Source organism: Stegostoma tigrinum, chromosome 12 (assembly GCF_030684315.1).
Source record: "Stegostoma tigrinum isolate sSteTig4 chromosome 12, sSteTig4.hap1, whole genome shotgun sequence".
NCBI lineage: Eukaryota > Metazoa > Chordata > Chondrichthyes > Orectolobiformes > Stegostomatidae > Stegostoma > Stegostoma tigrinum.
The window spans coordinates 7,680,564-7,700,998 of NC_081365.1; the positions used below are offsets into that span (position 1 = coordinate 7,680,564).

The 20,435-nt window shown below is 44.0% G+C and overlaps 1 protein-coding gene across 1 annotated transcript; it reads left to right on the forward strand.

Annotated features, from left to right (window-relative positions):
• Positions 1-3,730: 3,730 nt before the first annotated feature.
• LOC125457284 (lysozyme C, milk isozyme-like) lies at positions 3,731-13,531 on the forward strand. The gene is made up of 4 exons (XM_048541282.2): positions 3,731-3,934; positions 7,032-7,208; positions 11,418-11,499; positions 13,312-13,531. Exons 1-4 carry the CDS (start codon positions 3,805-3,807, stop codon positions 13,376-13,378), a joined length of 456 nt encoding a protein of 151 aa, XP_048397239.1. The 5' UTR covers positions 3,731-3,804; the 3' UTR covers positions 13,379-13,531.
• Positions 13,532-20,435: the final 6,904 nt, after the last annotated feature.

Genomic DNA, 20,435 nt, shown 5'->3' on the forward strand with positions numbered 1-20,435 from the left:
CCATAAGCTATATCGTCACACTCTGTACGTATACAATGCACACTTTGTGCAACGTTCTGAGGCTTCAGTAGAATCACACTGTTGAGATTTTTTAGGTACAAGAGGTCATGCCTCCCTCCTTTGCCTATTTTGTGACTCTTAGTGTTTTTACACAGCTGATGGCTGTTGTGTTTTTCTGGGCTGTGTTGGTAACCAGCTGTTTATGAGAAGCACAATTTGAGACTCCGCATTCACAGTCTCATGTACAGTTGGCTCCCAATGACACCTAGAAACACAGGGTATCTGCGAATGGAGCAAAGAAACGAAGAACTGCAAACCCGAAAAGGAGGCAGCTGCCGTATTCTCTACCTGTTGGGCTGTTAATAGGGAGCTTGCTCTGTGCCTGCTTTTTTAAACTCTTGTGGCAAACTGCCCTGGCCAATCATTGTCTGGTGCCCAAAACCCAGGCAATTTCAGCTAAACTTTGACATGGAAATTAATCACTGCCAACTCAGGACCCAACTGGCAGATTTGCTTTTCTAATTGTCGATCAAATTCTTCTGATCTTTGAGCAGAAAAGAGGCTGTGTGTCAGGGCAGGTGAAATAGACCATCACACCAATTGGGAGGTAGTTGTCTCCATCACTTAGCAATGCACAGCACTGGCAGGTAGAGTTCCTGCTCCTATTCTGCTTCCTGCAGCACGAGAGATGGCAGATAGTCTTTTTGCTGTTACACCTGTGTATCCAGCTGGGTGCGAAATCACTTTCGACAATCTAACCTGACTAATCCAGTGATCTGGAATCAACTTGCTATCACTATATTTGGGTAACTGGTCAGTTGGTGCAAGGAGGGCATGTGATGAGCTTTTGTGTTTCAAGTGGCTGCATCTCTCCAGGTCAGTGGAAACTAAAAGGAGAATGATTGTACATGCACAATCTCCCTTTCTGTGCCTTTCATTCTCTCCATTCAGCCTACCATTGCCTGATCAGCAATAGACCACAGGCACTGTCTAAAACTATCAACTCCGCAGCTGCTGACTGACTGAGACAAAACAGGCATCTTTTATCAACATTGCTAAATTTCCCTGTCACAGAATTCAGAAAAAAAATGCGAAATGTTAAAACCATCCAAGCTATCAATGTAACATTACATACACATATTTTGTGGAAAAAGACAAACCTCACACTCTGTACCTACCTTTGTGTGCATATGGAAACTCTTGAATCTTTATGATTGTGGGGGATGGACATGACTGACAATGCAAAAATTTATTGTCCACCTCTAATTTCCCAGAGGGCAGTAAATATTCAGCCACATTGCGGTGGGTATGGGGTCACCTGCAGGCCAGCAGATTTGTCCCTGCAGGACATTAGGGAAAGAGATGGTCTTTTGCAAATATGTCACACAGGCAATATTAGACTGGCTTTTTATTAAACCTAACCCTAACACCAATACTAACTCTAATTCTAACCCGAAACCTCACCCTAGCCCTAACCCTAATCTCGCCCAAACCCTAACACTAACCCGAACCCCAACCACAACCTTAACCCTAACCCTAACCCTAACCCTAACCCTAACCCTAACCCTAACCCTAACCCTAACCCGAACCCTAATCCAAACCCTAACCCTAACCCTAACCCTAACCCTAACCCTAACCCTAAACCAAACTTTAATCCTAACCCTAACCCTAACCCTAACCCTAACCCTAACCCTAACCCTAACCCTAACCCTAAACCAAACTTTAATCCTAACCCTAACCCTAAGCCTAACCCTAACACTAACCCTAACCCTAACCCTAACCCTAACCCTAACCCAAACCCTAACACTAACCCGAACCCCAACCACAACCCTAACCCTAACCCTAACCCTAACCCTAACCCTAACCCTAACCCGAACACCAACCACAACCCTAACCCTAACCCTAACCCTAAACCAAACTTTAATCCTAACCCTAACCCTAAGCCTAACCCTAAAACTAACCCGAACCCGAAGACTAACCCTAAGCCAAACCCTAGCCCTAATTCGAACCCTAATCCTAACCCTAACCCTAACCGTTACCCTAACTATAGCCCTAATCCTAACCCTAACCCTAAACCTGAGCTGAACCCGAACCCGAACCCTCAGGCTAACCCTAATCCTAATCCTAACCCTAATCCTAACCCTAACCCTAACCCGAAACCTAACCCAAACCCTAAGGCTAACCCTAACCCTAACCCTAAATGTTACCCTAACTCTAGCCCTAATCCTAACCATAACCCGAACCCTAACCCTAACCCTAACCCTATCGCAGGTAACCCTAACCCTAACCCTATCCCTAACCCTAATCCTAACCCTAACCCTAATCCTAACCCTAATCCTAACTCTAACCCTAACCCTAACCCGAACCCTAATCCAAACCCTAACCCTAACCCTAACCCTAACCCTAATCCTAACTCTAACCCTAACCCGAACCCTAACCCAAACCCTAAGGCTAACCCTAACCCGAACCCTAAGGCTAACCCTAACCCTAACCCAAACCCTAAGCCTAACCCAAACACAAACCCTAACCCTAACCCGAACCCTAACCCTAACCCTAACCCTAACACTAACCCTAACCCTAACTCTAACCCTAATCCTAACCCGAACCCGAACCCTAAGCCTAACCCTAACCCGAGCCCTAACCCTAACCCTAATCCTAACCTGACCCCTAACCATTACCCTAACTCTAGCCCTAATCCTAACCCTAACCCTAACCCTAACCCGAACCCGAACCCTCAGCCTAACCCTAACCCTAACCCTAACCCTAATTCTAACCCAAACCCTAACCCGAACCCTCAGCCTAACCCTAACACTAACCCTAACCCTAACTCTAGCCCTAATTCTAAGCCCAACCTTGTCCCTGATTTTAACTCTAAGTAGCTTTTGAATACCAAACCTCACCATCTGCCATGACAGAATTTGAACGCTTTCCACAGAAAGCTCATCTGGACTGGTGAGTTCTCACAACATCCCCATTTCCCCAGGAAATGTACAAGAATCAGGGCAAGTTATTATTGTTATTTAGCTCAGGTGGTCGGTACAATAAATAGTCTGGTTCTCTTGGAGAAGAGCTTTCAAGAAAATCTGTGTGTGCGTGCGTGTGTGTGTGTCTCTGTGTTTGTATATGTGATGTGTCTGTGTATGTATGATGTGTGTGTGTATGTGTGTGTGTGTTTGTGTGTGTGTCTGTGTGTGTATATATGATGTGTCTGTGTATGTATGATGTGTGTGTGTGTGTGTGTGTGTATATGTGTGTTTGTGTGTGTATGTGTGTGTGTTTATAGTCACAACAGGAAAAACCTATTGAATCAGATAGCATATTCCTTTAAAAATGCCTGTTGAAACCAATCATGGAGGGATAAAAAGAGCGGAACTATTCTCCTGCTTTTCACTTCATTGTAACATAGTTCATCAGCCTATCTCATCTCCCTCCCTCACTCTCGGGCTGTGTGAGTCCCCTCACTGTTAGCTTTCCTGGCTAATCTATATGTCACACAATACCCACCTTCCAAAATGACTGTGATTACTGTAAATATCACGAGCGCTCAGGTCTCATTCTTTCTACTCCCCTCGGCAGGACATCTGAAATGAGTGAAGTCAGCCCCGAGACCTTCGGCACCCTGCCCTTTGCAGTTTTTGTTAAATCACAGCCAGCCATACAGGATCCTGATGCTAATCTGGGAAAGTATGTTTATTTCCCGGATTTTTGTTTGCTTAATTTTGTAGAACAAATAACAGGTATAATTCTGTATAAAGGAGCAGTCGTTAACAAGATTCAGACACAGACACATCTCCCACTGACAGGATGAAGATACTCATTGTTCTCAGTGTCCTGCTCACTGTCTCCAGCGCCAAAGTCCTTTCACGATGTGAACTTGCTCGCATTGTAAAGAATTCCATCCTGGCTGAATTCCCCAAATACAGTGTGGCTGACTGTGAGTAACATCTCAATCTCATCTAAGTGGTGGCAAATGCATTCATGGTTTAGGGAATGTATTTCGTCTTTCTGGTTTTGTCGGTCAGTGAGTGAGCTAATGTGGGGTGAGGAATGTCTGAACCTGGTCTGGAGTAAATAAATTTATCTTTATTTATAACAAAGAATGCTTAGGAATAGGCCTAATGGTGGCTTTTCACAGAGAGCTGTAAGCCTCTGTTAGAAGGTCTTGCAGTATAATGCACAGTAGCTCTACCTCTAAGCCACAGCTCCGCTTTCGAGTCCCACTCTCAGACTCGTTGATAATGGAAGGTTTCTTCAATAAATGGCAAAAGAGGTTGATTGTTAACCTATGATAATAAAGTCTGGAGCTGGATGAACACAGCAGGCCAAGCAGCATCTTAGGAGCACAAAAGCTGACGTTTCGGGCCTAGGCCCTTCATCAAAAAACTCGAAACGTCAGCTTTTGTGCTCCTAAGATGCTGCTTGGCCTGCTGTGTTCATCCAGCTACACACTTTGTTATCTCAGATTCTCCAGCATCTGCAGTTCCCATTATCACTGATTGTTAACCTATAAATTCTTTCAGTATGCACAATGGCTGGCTGATGGTAAGAGTTAGACTGTTAGCAGAAGGCAATGAAAAATCACTGCAGCATCTGCAGTATCATTGACTGTAACCCATGTTGGCAGGATCTTCTTAGAACTTCACTGCCTGAGCTTCTGGAGTTGGCTGGTGCATAAGCAGCTGACTCCAATGTTAAGAAAGAACTGATTTGATTCCTGACTGCGCACAGTTCACATCGCTTAGAAGGAAACTGTCATTATAAGTTATACTTAGCCTCTGTAATCCCCTTGATCAGTTTTGACCACCTAAGCAAATCAAGGAGGACTTTTTCTGAGCATTATTTCTCCTCATCATGCCTCTGGATTTCAGGGATTTTGATTCTCCACATAGGCTGTTACATTGAATGTCAAGGGGAGATGGTTAGGGTCTGCCTTGATAGAGATGGTCACTGCCTGGCACTTGTGTGGCACTTAACAGCCCAAGCCTGTGTATTGCCCAGGTCTTGTTGTAATTAGACATGCACTGCTTCAGTATCTGAGGACTCCTGAACGGTGCTGAACATTGCAGAAACATCACATACATCCATACTTCTGGTTTTATAGAATCATGCAATTCAGAGGTTCTTTGGCCTAACAAGTCTACACTGCCAAAAATACACTATTATCCATGTGAGTCCCACTTTCCTGCACTAGGTTCACAGCCTTGAATATTATGATGGAGGGAAGGTCATTGATGAAGTTGCTGAAGATGGTTGGGCCTAGGGCACTCTGGAATTGAGACGACTGGCCTTCAACAGCCACCACGACCTTCCCTTGTGCCAGGTATGAGTCCAACCAGTGGAGAGTTTCCTCCCTGATTCCCATTCATTGTAGTTTCTCTGGGGCTCCTCAGTGCCTCACTTGATCAGATGCAACCCTGACGTCAAGGACAATCTCACCTCATGTCTGGAATTCAGTTCTTTTGTCCAAATTTGAACCAAGGCTGTGATAAATTGTTTTGGGAATACCCAGGCTGCATGATCAGGTTATTGATGAGCAAATGTTGTTTGATTGCCAGGTAGATGCTTTTAGACTGTGTGGCACGGTATGGCATGGTCCAGCACGGTGGCTCAGCGGTTAGCACTGCTGCCTCACAGCACCAGAGACCCAGGTTTGATTCTACCCTCGGACGGTTTGCACATTCTCCCCGTATCTGCATGCATTTCTCCAGCTTCATCCCACACTCCAAAGATGTGCACGTTAGGGTGGATTGGCCATAGGAAATTGCCCATCGTGTTCAGGGATACGCAGGCTAAGTGGGTTATCCGTGGGAAATGCAAGGTTAAACGGATAGGGTGTGGGCGTTGGTTTGGTTTGCTCTTCAGAGGGTCAGGGTGTGGAGTCAATGAGACACGAATGGCCTGCTCCCACACTACCGGGATTTGATGGGAATAACATCGAATTTGAACATGTTTAAACGTGCAGTAGTTCTGGAGCACAAGTCCTCAGTATTATTGATGGAATGATATTTTATTCCTTCATGGGGTGTGGGCAGCGCTGGCTGGGCTATTATTCATTTCCCATTCCTAGCTGCTTTGAATATGTTCTGCAACTCCAGTCAAGATGTCCTGGAGCTGAGATGACTGACCTCCAACTACCACGACCACTTTCCTTTGTACTTGAGACTTGGGCATTGTCTATAAGGTATGATACTGATGATTATTTCAGATTGCTGGTGACTCATCTGTAAGTTAGGAGCATGGAATGCATTGCTGGAGAGGGTAGTGGAGTCGGCCTCATTAGGGGCATTTAAGCAGCTATCAGGTAGATAGTATAAGGTAGGGGTGGAGGTCAGATAAAAGTACAGCACAACATCATGGGCCGAAGGGCCTGTACTGTGCTGTACTGTTCTATGTTCTATACCTCTGCCAATTTTAACACACCTGGGACTTCATCAGGTCAGCAGGGCTGGGTTTGCCATTGCCTTTTCCAGACCCTACTCGGAAGCCAGGTTCATTCCTTTTCTTTGTATGATTGGATACAATTGAGCGTCTTGTTGCCTCTTCAGAGCACATTTAAGAATAAACAACATGTCTGTGATGCTGGAGTCACATGTAGGCCAGAGGAGGGAAGGATGGCAGATTTCCTTTCCTAAAGAGATATTAATGAACCAGAGATAATGGGAACTGCAGATGCTGGAGAATCCAAGATAACAAAGTGTGAAGCTGGATGAACACAGCAGGCCAAGCAGCATCTCAGGAGCACAATGGGTTTTTAATGTCAATGTACAATGGTTTCATGGCTGTTATTAGACTAGATTTTTAACTCTATGGTTATTAATTTAATTCAAATCTCACCATCTGTCATGGTAAAATCAAAAGCTATGGGGTGAAAGTGGGCAAAAGGGTCTGAGTTGGAAAATCAGCCGTGATTATATTGAATGGTGAAGCCAACTCAAAGGCCCATTCTTGCTCTTATTTGCCATCTTTCAACATGAGGCTTGCACCCATGTACCCAGAGTATTAGCTTCTTCTTTCATTTATTTTTATTCTAGGGGTGTGCATGGCCCACTACGAGAGTCGATACAACACACTTGCAAAATACTATGAGAGAGGAAGTAATGGAGAAATCCAGTCAGGAGACTATGGGATCTTTCAGATCAGCAGTAATTGGTGGTGCTCAGATGTAATGTTTCCAAATGGTCCCAATAGCTGTAACATGAACTGTAACAGTAAGTGAGCCGACAAACTGTTAATCTCAACTTTAATTTTTCATTCCTTTGCAAATAGAGAATATGCAGTTGGAAAGCTCTATTTTCCTCAGGCAACTGTCCCTCAAAACTGACTTTGAGACAATGAAGTGGGTGGAAAAAATTCAAAGGTGACAGCCAAACTGCAAAGCTACAATCATCATGAAAAGATAAATAGATTGGGTCCCTGTTCTCCCTTGAAAATGGCTAAGAGGCAGACTATCAACAATTTGTTGACTATCAACAAATTAACTGAGGATAAGATAACAAAGTGTGGGGCTGGATGAACGCAACAGGCCAAGCAGCATCTCAGGAGCACAAAAGCTGACGTTTCAGGCCTAGACCCTTCATCAGAAAAGGGGGATGGGGAGAGGGAACTGGAATAAATAGGGAGAGAAGGGGAGGCAGATCAAAGATAGATAGAGGAGAAAATAGGTGCAGAGGAGAGTATGGGTGGGGATAGGTCAGTCCGGGGAGGACGGACAGGTCAAGGGGGCGGGATGAGGTTAGTAGGGAGAAAATGGAGGTGCAGCTTGAGGTGGGAGGAGGGGATGGGTAAGACGAAGAACAGGTTAGGGAGGCGGGGATGAGCTGGGCTGGTTTTGGGATGCAGTGGGGGGAGGGGAGGTGTTGAAGCTGGTGAAATCCACATTGATGCCATTGGGCTGCAGGGTTCCCAAGCGGAATATGAGTTGCTGTTCCTGCAACCTACAGGTGGCATCATTATGGCACTGCAGGAGGCCCAGGATGGGCACGTCGTCCAAGGAATGGGAGGAGGAGTTAAAATGGTTCGTGACTGGGAGGTGTTTATTGTCAACCAAGTGGAGGTGTTCTGCAAAGCGGTCCCCAAGCGTCCGTTTGGTTTCCCCGATGTAGAGGAAGCCACAACATGTACAGCGGATGCAGTATGCCTCATTAGCGGATGTGCAGGTGAACATCTGCTTGATGTGGAAAGTCATCTTGGGGCCTGGGATGGGGGTGAGGGAGGAGGTATAGGGGCAAGTGTAGCACTTCCTGTGGTTGCAGGGGTAAGTGCCGGGTGTGGTGGGGTTGGAGGGGACTGTGGAGTGGGCAAGGGAGTTGCAGAGGGAGTGGTCTCTTCGGAAGGCAGACAAGGGTGGGGTGGGAAAAATATCTTTGGTGGTGGGGTCGGATTGTAGATGGCAGAAGTGTCAGAGGATGATGCGTTGTATCCAGAGGTTGGTGGGGTGGTATGTGAGGACTAGGAGGATTCTCTCTTGGCGATTATTGCAAGGGTGGTGTGTGAGGGATGATGTGCGAGAAATGCGGGAGACACGATCGAGGGCATTCTCGACCACTGTGGGGGGGACGTTGTGGCCCTTGAAGAACGAGGACATCTGGGATGTGCGGGAGTGAAATGCCTCATCCTGGGAGCAGATGTGGTGGAAGCGAAGGAATTGGGAATAGGGGATGGAATTTTTGCAAGAAGGTAGCTGGGAGGAGGTGTATTCCAGGTAGCTGTGGGAGTTGGTGGGCTTGAAATGGGCATCGGTTTGTAGGTGGTTGCCTGAGATGGAGACAGAAAGGTCCAAGAAGGTAAGGGATGTGTTGGAGATGGCCCAGGTGAACTTGAGGTTGAGGTGGAAGGCGTTGGTGAAATGGATGAACTGTTCAAGCTCCTCTTGAGAGCATGAGGTGGCGCCGATACAGTCATCAATGTACGGGAGGAATACCTACTAACCTCATCCTGCCCCCTTGACCTGTCCGTCCTCCCCAGACTGACCTATCTCCTCCCTACCTCCCCAACCATACTCTCCTCTGCACCTATCTTCTCCTCTATCTATCTTCGGTCTGCCTCCCCCTCTCTCCCTAGTTATTTCAGAATCCTCTCCCCATCCCCCTCTCTGATGAAGGGTCTAGGCCCGAAACGTCAGCTTTCCTGCTCCTGAGATGCTGCTTGGCCTGCTGTGTTCATCCAGCTCCACACTTTGTTATCTTGGATTCTCCAGCATCTGCAGTTCCCATTATCCCTGATCACAATTCTAACCTCACATTAACTGAGGCTCCTGTGTTGGTGTTTCCACTTATTGTGAAAAGTAACTCTAAAACCCACGATGTTCACCAAGCAATCAAATTTCCTTTGTGTTAATTTGTGGGAAAGGGCATCACCAGTCAGGCCAGTGTTTTTGCTAATGAGGAGGTGTTTGTCACATTACTCGCCTCTATTGGGAGTGGGCCACATTGCTGTGGCTCCGGAGTCACATGTAGACCAGACCATGTAAGGGCAACAGATTTCCTTCCCTGAAGGACATTGCTGAATCAGATGAGTTTTATGTCAATCCATTTGCACCATTATTGACACCAGTCCTTTTTTGTTCAGACTTCGTGGAAGTAATTCATTTTAAATGGCCCAGTAGCCAGGGTGCAATTTGAATCAAATCCTTTGATTACTAATCCCAGTTTCTGGATAACTAGATCACCATTTGACACTAAACTCAGGAATTCCATAATTAGCAGCTCACCTGGAGAATGATGAGAATGCTGAACACTCTCATCATAAGATGCCTGATGTTCAATTGTACAGGCAGGCGTATGTAACAGTCACAAGATCAGTGTAAGAGTGGGAAGACAGTTACACAGGGAGAGTTAGATGAAAGCAGCTGGGAGGAGTGGTGCATAAACCTCAGAATGACTTGTTGAGATGAATGGCCTGTCTCTGTGCAATTAATATAAATATTAATTAATTTATACAAATTCTGTGCAATTCCTTGTAATATTCCACTTTCTAATGGTGGACCCATTCTGGAAGGACATGATCTGCCTCACAGCACCAGGGACGCAGGTTCAATCCCACACTTGGGCAACTGTCTGTGTGGAGTTTGCACATTCTCCCAGTGTCTGCATGGATTTCCTCCCACAGTCCAATGATGTGCAGGTTAGGTGGATTGGTCATGCTAAATTGCCTGTAGTGTTCAGGGAAATAGCGGGTATATATTAAGTGGATCATAGGGGAATGGGCTTGGGTGGGATGCCCTGAAATTTAGTGTGGACTTGTTGGGCTAAAGGGCCTGTTTCCACACTGTAGGGATTCTATGATTCTATGACAGTCTCTCTCACCTTGTGATTGTGACAAACGGAAGTTTGACCCCATTGTTAATTTTCTCCAGATTGGAAGATAGAAGGCCCACTCCAGGACTTGAGGGAATGTCGCACTGTCAGAGAAACTGTCCTCAGAATGAGCTGGTTCAGGAGGATGGTACAGTGTCCATGTTACCATTTGGTACAGAGTGACATTTTCACCTCAGCTAATAGGAAAAGATTGGGTGATGGTCAAAAAGGAAGATTATTTGACCCCTTGTCCAATAAACTTTAACCATTGCTTTGAACAGGTAAAGGAATCTCTCACTCGGTGTAAGATGTGCTGCAGATTCAGAATGAACCGGAATGTGCCATTTGGGGCGGCACAGTGGTTAGCATGGCTGGCACGCAGTACCAGGGACCCAGATTCGATTCCACTCTCAGGCCAGCCCTTAAAGGTTGCTAGCATGTAGGTGATACATTTGCTATAGTTGCAGGCAACAATTCTCTTCCCTATTTTGAGGCAGCATGGTGGCTCAGTGGTCAGCACTGCTGCCTCACAGCACCAGGGACTCGGGTTCCAGTCCACCCTCAGGCAACTGTCTGTGCGGAGTTTGCACATTCTCCCCGTGTCCGCGTGGGTTTCCTCCCACAGTCCAAAGATGTGCAGACTAGGTGGATTGGCCATGCTAAATTGCCTGTAGTGTTCAGGGATGCATAGATTAGGTGGGTAATAGGGGGATGGGTCAGTATGGACTTCCTGGGCAGAAGGACCTGTTCCCACACTGTTGGGATTCTATGATCTATGACCTAATAAAAGTGAGAATGAGCCTGCCTTGGCGCCCTGGCCAGCTTTCTTTACCCCAAACCCCACACCCCCATCCTCCAACCCAATGAGAATAGGCAGGTTCACTGCCCATCCATCTCATTCGTGATTGTGGAACCTTGTTGAGGGGGAAAGGCCTGATATTTTCTACAGATGTTCATGTTATCTCCACTCACTGCTGAGCTGCTGAATGCAGACCCTCATTACACCACAGCATGGCATCTAGAACAGCAAACACCATCCATTCTCAGTATTTGCAACCCTGGCCTATACAACAGCTCGGAAATATATAGTTACTAATTTTCACATTTTTTTTATTGTTGTAGTTTTCCTCCACAATGATGCAAACATAGAAGCTGACATCAATTGTGCAGCAATAATAGCGAATCAACAAGGAATGGAGGCCTGGTATGTTAAAGTCTGAATCTTTTTTTTTCTCTCTTTTAAAGTGTTTAAACATTGAGGTCATAATTGAGTGATGAAACGCTACAGTTTCCTATAATCAGATTTTCAATATTGCAATGATGCTGTGGGTACACACAGACACCTCAACAATAAACAGAGATCAGTGAGAGTGTTATCAAACCCTTCTGAGTGGTTTAGTTGGCTATCTTTTGGGTGGTTAAAAATAAGCCACATTTCTGTGGGTCACATGTAAGCCATACTAGGTAAGGATGGCAAGTTTCTTTCCCTGAAGGATATTTATGACAACAGATAATAATTGACATACATGTCATTAGCGGGTCAGATAGGATCCACAGAGAGAGAGCAAGCTAACGTTTCAAGTTTAGGTGTCTCTTCATCAGCTTCCGCTCTGATGAAGAGTCATCGAGACCCAAAACGTTAGCTTTTTCTCTCCATGGAAGCTGTCTGACCCACTGTGATCTCCAGCTTTTGTTATTTTCAGTACAGATTCCAGTATCTGTAGTAATTTGTCCCTACATATCATTAAATTAGTTTTTAATTCCAGATTTTTATTAAAGTGAATTCAAATTTCATCATTTGCCACAGTGTGATTCAAACCCGATTCCCTAGAATATTAGTCTCGGTGCTTCTGAATTGCTATTCTAGAAGCATTACCTCCACATCCCTGTCAGAGTTATGGAGAGAGATGTGGTAAGCAACATCATAGAGGGTGTGACAGTGATCAGTATGTGTTACTGAAATTGTTAAGAGTGAGATGTGCGTTACAGATCGTGACACTGTCTGGGTGTGTTATAGTAAGGGGTGTGTTTTAGTAAGGCTGTATTAGAGATAGCAGTAGAGTGAGGGAGTGTTATGGAATTGTTCCAGCACGTAAATCAATTTTAGTCATATGCAATTCTGGAAGCCACATTACTGGAGGGGTGTGATAGCACTGGTGAGGATGCAGAGATTTACCAAGACATTGATTGGACTGCAGAGTTTCAGTGATGATGAGAGATTAGACAAACATATTTCGTTTCCTTGAAGCAGAGGAGAGGGGACATGATTGAGATGTATAAAATATTGACAGCTATAGATAGAGTAGACAGGAAGAAATATTTCCCCCTGATGGAGGGATCAATGACCAGGGGACATAAATTTAAGTTAAGGAGAAGGTCTAGAGGAGACATGAGGAAAATCTTTTTCACCCAGCGGGTGGTGGGAATCTGAAACTCACTGCCTGTAAGGGTGGGAGAGGCAGAAACCCTTATAACATTTGAAAAGTATTTAGATGTATATTTGCAATGTCAAGGTGCAGGAGGCTATGGGCCAAGTGCTAGGAAATGGGATTAGAACAGTTAGGTGGTTATTTCTGACCTGCACAGACTCAATGGGCTAAAGTGCATTTTCTGTGCTGTGCATAAATCTATTACTCTATTTGGCGATTAAAACACAAGCAAAGATTCTGTAAATTGGCTCCATCCAATATCACAGCAGAGCTCTTTGTGGCCTCCTTGTGCCCAATATTATTTGACAACTACTGTTGGTCCACTTGTTTTATAATGAGAATTTGGTGAAACACAACAAAGGAAATCTGTCAGTCATCGGCATTCTCACAAGGAGTGCTGCCGCTGTGTATTAAGTCTTAATTTTAGTGGGCACTAGAAACAATCATAATTTCATGAGAGATGATGAGAAAACTGTGAAGGAAAGAGCGGTGCTTCATAGTTGTCATCTCACATCAATAAACAGGTTCCAAGAGCTCTTGCAATTCTCTCCGGCTAATCTCTCATTTCTGATGTTTTGCTTTTGCAGGAAAGGGTGGGCTGCGAACTGCAAGGGGAAATGGATCGATTATTACACATATTTTTGCTTCTGGTAAAAGGAGGAAGAAATCCAGCCAAACAAAACCAGTCACTGCTGATATATCAAAGCATGGAGCACCTTCTGCCGTTAAATGTGCATTACTGAGATCACAAGAATAAGGGAAGGCCCAGTTCTCAGTCACAACTCATTAAAACGAAATGCAAACAAATATTGAATCTTTAGTGTTTCAATGCTGTTGTGCAATTGAGATGAAATTCGAAAAAATGTGGGGAGAAAAATTGAAACTAAAGAATAAAGCCATCCATTAAGAACATGGTCAGCAAAGGGAGCAGAAGACTAAAGGGAATGTGAAGAGTTCAGGGAAGAAGTAAATCAAAATAATTTTTTGTTTTATAAGCAGTTCCCATTGAATCTGTTCCACCTCATGTTCTAAATATTAGGCATGGCCTTTTTTGGCACAGCCGGAAAGTGGCAGATGGAGTAAGGGCAGAATTTATGTGATTAAAAGCAGGGCTTTGGTTAATATTGTAGAACGGAGGGATACCTAGGGGTCCAGGTATGTAATTCGTTTAAATTTGCATCGCATATAGATAGGGTGGCTAAGAAGGCATTTTGCACACTTGCCTTCATTGCTCAGAATTTTTGAGTATGAGAGTTGGGCAGTCATATTGAGTTTGGACAGGAGGTTGGTAAGGTCTCTTCTGGAGCAGTGTATCCAGCTCTGGTGTCCCAGTTACAGGAAGGGTATTTTCAAGCTAGAGCGTGAGGATGTTGCTCAAAATGGAGGGTTTGAGTTATAAGGTGAGGCTGGATAGGCTGGGACTTTTTTCCCCGCTGGAACATAGACGGTTGTGAGGTGACCTCATGTAGGGGGCAATTTTTTTTGCCCTGGGAATGGTTTGTGCATGGAACGTGCTTCCAGAGGAAGTAGTGGAGGCAGGTATAGTTACAACATTTAAACTACAGTTAGATAAGTACATGACTAAGAAATATTTGGAGGGGTATGGGCCAAGAACAGGCAGGAGGAACTAGTTTAGTTTTGAGATTATGGTCAGCATGGACTGATTGGAACTCAGGGTCTGTTTCCGTGCTGTATGATTGTGTTCTCGCACATAACTGAGTTTTTTTTTTCTCATTACCAAATTACTCATGGTGTTGCTATTTTTGCTATCTTTTAACCATCACCAGTAAATCAGCCATGTTCTCTATTTGATTACTTTACATGCGAAGACCAAAAGGAGAGGGAGAAGTAGGGAAGTGAAAATTAACTGTTGAAACTAGATGAACGAGGCATGGCCTTTTAGGAATATTTAAATTCAACTCAAGTGGTTTGAAACTTAAACAAAGATTGTCAGTTAACTGTCGATCATCATTAATTGGTTCACTCTCCAAGGCAATTTCTCGACCAGGGACCATTTGCCAACCATTAACTCTCTACCTTTATGAAGTATGAATGTTCGTTCACCTCTTGAATTGGTATTACTCACAAATAGTTGCATGTAAGAAGTGTAATTCTTACGCAAAGTCTTTTACTTTCAAGCAATTCTAACATTTTTCACAGTACTTCTACAAAGTTACCTTATGTAAACCTTTCTGTTAACTGTTGAAAGAATTCAATGATATTGGTAAAGCAATGCTATCCCATTTGTCAACCAAACAGCTGACTGAGGATTTCTGTTCTCTTTTTGGTTGATTATCTTTCAAACAATCAATGTTAACCTAAAGGTCTCCAGTTCTCTGGAATTGATTCTTATATACAAGCAGAGAGATAAGAACATCAGCTGTCCACCTCTCCTACGGCATCTTTCCGTTTGCTAAACAATTCTTTAATCCACATGAAATTATGCCTGTAGTACCTCTGTTGTAAACTCATTCAATATGCATGGATGCTTTATCCTTTCTAACTTTGCTTAACATTAAATCCCCTCCTCTTTCCATCTTATATATTTTATATTATTTCTGATCACACTTCTATCATGTCCCAGGTTCCCCCTAGAACAATATGTCAGTGATCCAACCCGAGACTGGTCTATTTCAGATCTGGTGATATGCAATGATGCAGATTTAAAGAATGATATCAGAGTAAATGATCCTCATAGAAAACAGTGAGTGAAATAAGGTATTATTTGGCATTGAGTCTGAGACAGGAATCCGGGTCAGAAATATCTGTGCTAAACTTTAAGATAATTACAAAGGAATAAGAGCAGAGCTGGATAGAGTGGACTGGATTTGAAGATTATAAGCAAAGATGGAGGAACGATGGCAGATATTTAAGAAAATAGCTCATGGCTCACAGCAAAGATACATCCCAATGAGGAACAAGGTTTCCAGGAAGGGGATAAATCATTCACTGTTAACCAGGAAAATATAGAGAAAACTATACGATATGATAAAGATTAGTAGTGAGAGAAGATTGAAAATATTTTAAAAAAAGAAAAAAGAACAAAGAGGAAAAAGATAAACTTTGAAGGTAAATTTGCAATTAATACCAAGCTAGAAAAGAGCTTGGTCAAAGATATAAAAATAGAGCTGCCAAAGTGAACACAGGCTCCCAGCTCCACAATTTTTTTTACAACATAACTTTTCACTTTTCATTAGCTGTGGGCACGTGGAATGCGTTGCCAGCTGTGTTAGTAGAATCAAATACATCAGGGACATTTAAGCGACTCTTGGATCGGCACATGGATGATAGTAAAATGTAGGGTATGCAGGTTAGTTTGATCTAAGAGTAGGATAATAGGTCGGCACAACATCGTGGGCCAAAGGGCCTGTACTGTGCTGTACTGTTCTATGTTCTAATGATAAACTTTTATAGGGAATGTATTGCAGCCAACTTTGCAGATGACACAAAAATAGGTAAGAAAGCAAGTGCTGAGGATGTCACGAAGCATCTGCAGTGGGCTATTAGTAGATTAAGTGAGTGAGCAAAAACTTGACAGATGGAACACAATGTAGAGAAATGTGAGATAATGCACTTTTGCAGGAAGAAGAGGAGCTGAATATCACTAAATAATGACTGCTAATAATTCACACAAAGGGATGCAGGAGTCATTGTACATAAATCACAAGATGGTGCTGTACAATTTTAAACAGGCAATGTGGAAGGTAAATGGAATGTTGTCCTTTGTTTCAAAGGGAATGAGTCCAAAAGTAGGGAGACCTTGCTAAAACCCAAAAAACCCACGAAAATGCAACGCACCAGTCAGATCAGAGATGGAATACTGGCATGTGATCCCTTTTTGTAAGGAACAATACACTGGCATTGGAGGTAGTCCAGAAGATTTGAGGTAATGGGAACTGCATATGCTGGAGAATCCGAGATAACAAAGTGTGGGGCTGGACGAACACAGCAGGCCAAGCAGCATCACAGGAGGACAAAAGCTGACGTTTTGGGCCTAGCCCCTTCATCAGAGAGGGGGATTGGGAGAGGGTTCTGAAATAAATAGGGAGAAAGGGAGAGGCAGACCGAAGATGAATAGAGGAGAAGACAGGTGGAGAGAAGAGTATAGGTGGGGAGGGCAGTTAGGTCAAGGAGGCAGGAAGAGGTTAGTAGGTAGGGAAATGGAGATGCGGCTTGAGGTGGGAGGAGGGGATAGGTGAGAGGAAGAACAGGTTAGGGAGGCGGGGGCGAGCTGGGCTGGTTTGGGGATGCAGTGGGGGAAGGGGTGATTTTGAAGCTTGAGAAGATTTATTTGGTCGATCTCTGGGTATGGACGGGCAAGCTTTTGAGACAGTAGTTGTGGGAGTTTAGAAGAATGGAAGGTAATCATACAAAAACGTACAAGATTCTAATCCAGCCTCACATTTTATTATCTCGGATTCTCCAGCATCTGCAGTTCCCATTATCATTGATACAATTTTAACCTCACTGCGAAGCCTCTTCCAGGGATGCCTAACCTGAAAAAGTTACCCTCCTCCCTCCGGACCAACCTCAGGGAATCTCTCTCCCACTGCAACTCTCTTGTAATCTATTCAGCCTTGATACTGCTTGACCATGTCCCTGGACTGACCTATCCCCTCCCTACTTCCCCACCTATACTCTCCTCTCCACCTATCTTCTTTTCTCGCCATCTTCGGTCTGCCTCCCCCTCTCTCCCTATTTATTCTAGAACCCTCACTCCATCCCCCTCTCTGATGAAGGGTCTAGGCCCGAAACGTCAGCTTTCCAGCTCCTAAGATGCTGCTGGGCCTGCTGTGTTCATCCAGCTCCACACTTTGGTATCTTGGATTCTCCAGCATCTGCAGTTCCCATTATCACTCAAGATTCTAATTGAGCTGGACAGGATACATGTGGAAAGATTATTACCTCTTGTGGGAGAGTCCAGGTCTACACAGTATAATCTCATAACGGGATTGTATATTTAAAACAAGGATGAGAAGGAGTTTCTTCTTTCAGAGGTTAGAGAATGTGGAATTCTTTACTGCCAAGGGCTTCAAAGGCTGGGTTGTTAAGTATGTCCAAGATGAGATTAAAATTCTGCCAATCAGTAAAAGGAACAAAGGGCTCTGGCGAAACAGCAGAAAAGTAGAGTTGAGGAATAATCAGATCAGCCATGCCCTCTTTGAATGGGAGAGCAGGCTCAAGGGGCTGAACAGCCCACTTCTGCTTCTATATTACATGGTTCACCACAATAAATTCCCTGATTAAATACTTCAGTATTTAGAGTTGTAGAGATATGCAGCACAGAAACAGACCTTTGATGCAACTCGTCTATGCTGACCAGGTATCCTAAATAAATCTAGTCCCATTTGCCAGCTTGTGTCCCATACCTGTTTAAAGCCTTCCTATTCATACACCCATCCAGATATCTTTTAAATGTTGTAATGGTACTAGCTTCCACTACTTCATCTGGCAGCTCATTCCATACATGCACCACTCTCTGGGTTAAAGTTTCCTCTCAGGTCCTTTTTAAATCTTTTCCCTCTCACCTTAAACCTATGCCCACTAGTTTTGCACTACCCTACCCCAGGGAAAAGGCCTTGTCTACTCACCTTATCCATATACCTCATGAATTTATAAACCTCATCATTCCTATAGCAGGGAGAGCAGAATTGGATGCGGTATTCCAACAGTGGCTGAACCAATGTCCTGTATATCCACAATATGACTTCCCAACTCCGATACTCAATGCACTGACCAATAAAGGCAAGTATACCAAACACCTTCTTCACTACCCTATCTACTTGGGACTCCACTTTCAAGGAACTATGAGCCTGCATTCCAAGGTCTTTTTTTTCAAGCAACACTCCCCAGGACCTTACCATTAAGTGTACAAGTCCTGCCCTGATTTGCCTTTCCAAAATACAGCACGTCACATTTATCTAAATTAAACTCCATCTGCCACTCCTCAGTCCATTGACCCATCTGATCAAGATCTTCTTGTAGTCTCAGGTAACCTTCGCTGTGCACTCTCTCTTCAATTTTGGTGCAATCTGCAAATGTACTAATCATACCTTCATTTGATTCGTTATTGCCTGTAAATATAAAGTACATAGCTGAGTAAATACATTAGCATACATATCTCTTCATGGCCCTACTCTGGAATGGGACAGTCACGTACTAGATTAGTAATTCAGAGATCCATGCGAATGCTGTGGGGGCAGGTTCAAATCACACTCAGACCAACGTGCTGAATTATTTAGTCCAATAACATGTGGAACTGAAAACTAGGCTCAGTAACAGCGACTTGGAAGCAACAATTTTTGTGAATATCCATCTGGTTCATAAGTGACCTTCGGAGAAGGAAATCTACAGTTCTTAGCTGATCTGGTCTGTGCAAATCCATGCCCTCAGCAATGTAATCAAGCCTGAAATGGTCAAGTAAGCCACCCAGTTCAAGCCCAATTCAGACTGGCAACAAACACTGACCCTTGTATGACAACATTTGTCTGTCCACACAAACAATACACCCAGGAAGAGAGAAAAACAATTTAATGTTGTGAATTGTTAACCCTTTACCATACAGATGAGGCCACAGATTTTAGTTTTGTAAGGGCACCAAGGGATATGCAGCATCAGCAGGTAAATGGAATTGAAATAACTAAATAACAAGTTCAAGGGGCTGAATGGCCTGCTCCTTCCTAATAGGATCAACTTTTGCTCATGCATATGGTCTCCAAGCTGACACTTCATTGCATATGCCATTAAAGCCTATTAGCAGCCCTGTCTTTTAGGTGTGCTAGTTCTTCGGTAGGGCATATACTCTCATCAGGGCTCTTCAGATCTCAGTTAGTGCTCAGCTTATGATCTTGACAAACTCCCATTCAAGCCCAGACAGAGAGAATAAAGGTAAAATTCGCCACGGTTCTCAGGGGCATAGGGCTACACTGTCATTAGAAGCAGACAAAGAGAGACAAGTGGTAGTTTAACCTGAGGGTCACCATGTCTCAGGTAAGGGCAGAGTCCTTCATGGTAACCTCAGACAGTGCAGGAATAGAAGCCACGCTGTTGGCATCACTGTATTACAAACCAGACTTCCAAGCTAACCAGGCCCGACAACAATAATGGAGTTCTTCACAAACCATGATAACACACACTTCCAATACATATAGAACAGGCTCAAGCATGAAGTGAGAAACCATGGGTTCAATGTCACCTGTTTCCCCACACCTCTAACCCCAGCATGTTCCCCTTATTACTATGTCACATTTCACGTTCTTTGGAGTCACCATTGGCACTCTATAGTCTTTGAAGAGCAAGGGCAGAGCTGGGTTGCCTTTTAACTGCATCTCCATTCACTACATCTAATTCCTGAGACTTCTTCTCTGACTGGACTTGATCATGGCCACAAGGGGCAGGAAATAAAACAAATAAAAGTAAAATTGGATAGGCACATGCGCATTGTTGGCCACATTTACATGGTGAGAAGAGGCAGGATGAAATTCATGTAGCACTGTCTTTGCACACCATCCAGGTAATGAGAAAGTTTAATTACTTTTTGCCTTTCAAGTCTGTTTAACTCTAGCACAAGTTGTTTGTCTTGCTCGGAGTGAAGTGTTTCAGAATGAGAGAGATCACTCTTCAGAAGAGACAATCACCTGGCCATAAGACGACGACAAAATTGCTGTAAAGTGAGACATGCACATCAGGAGTCAGTTCCAATAGAGGCACA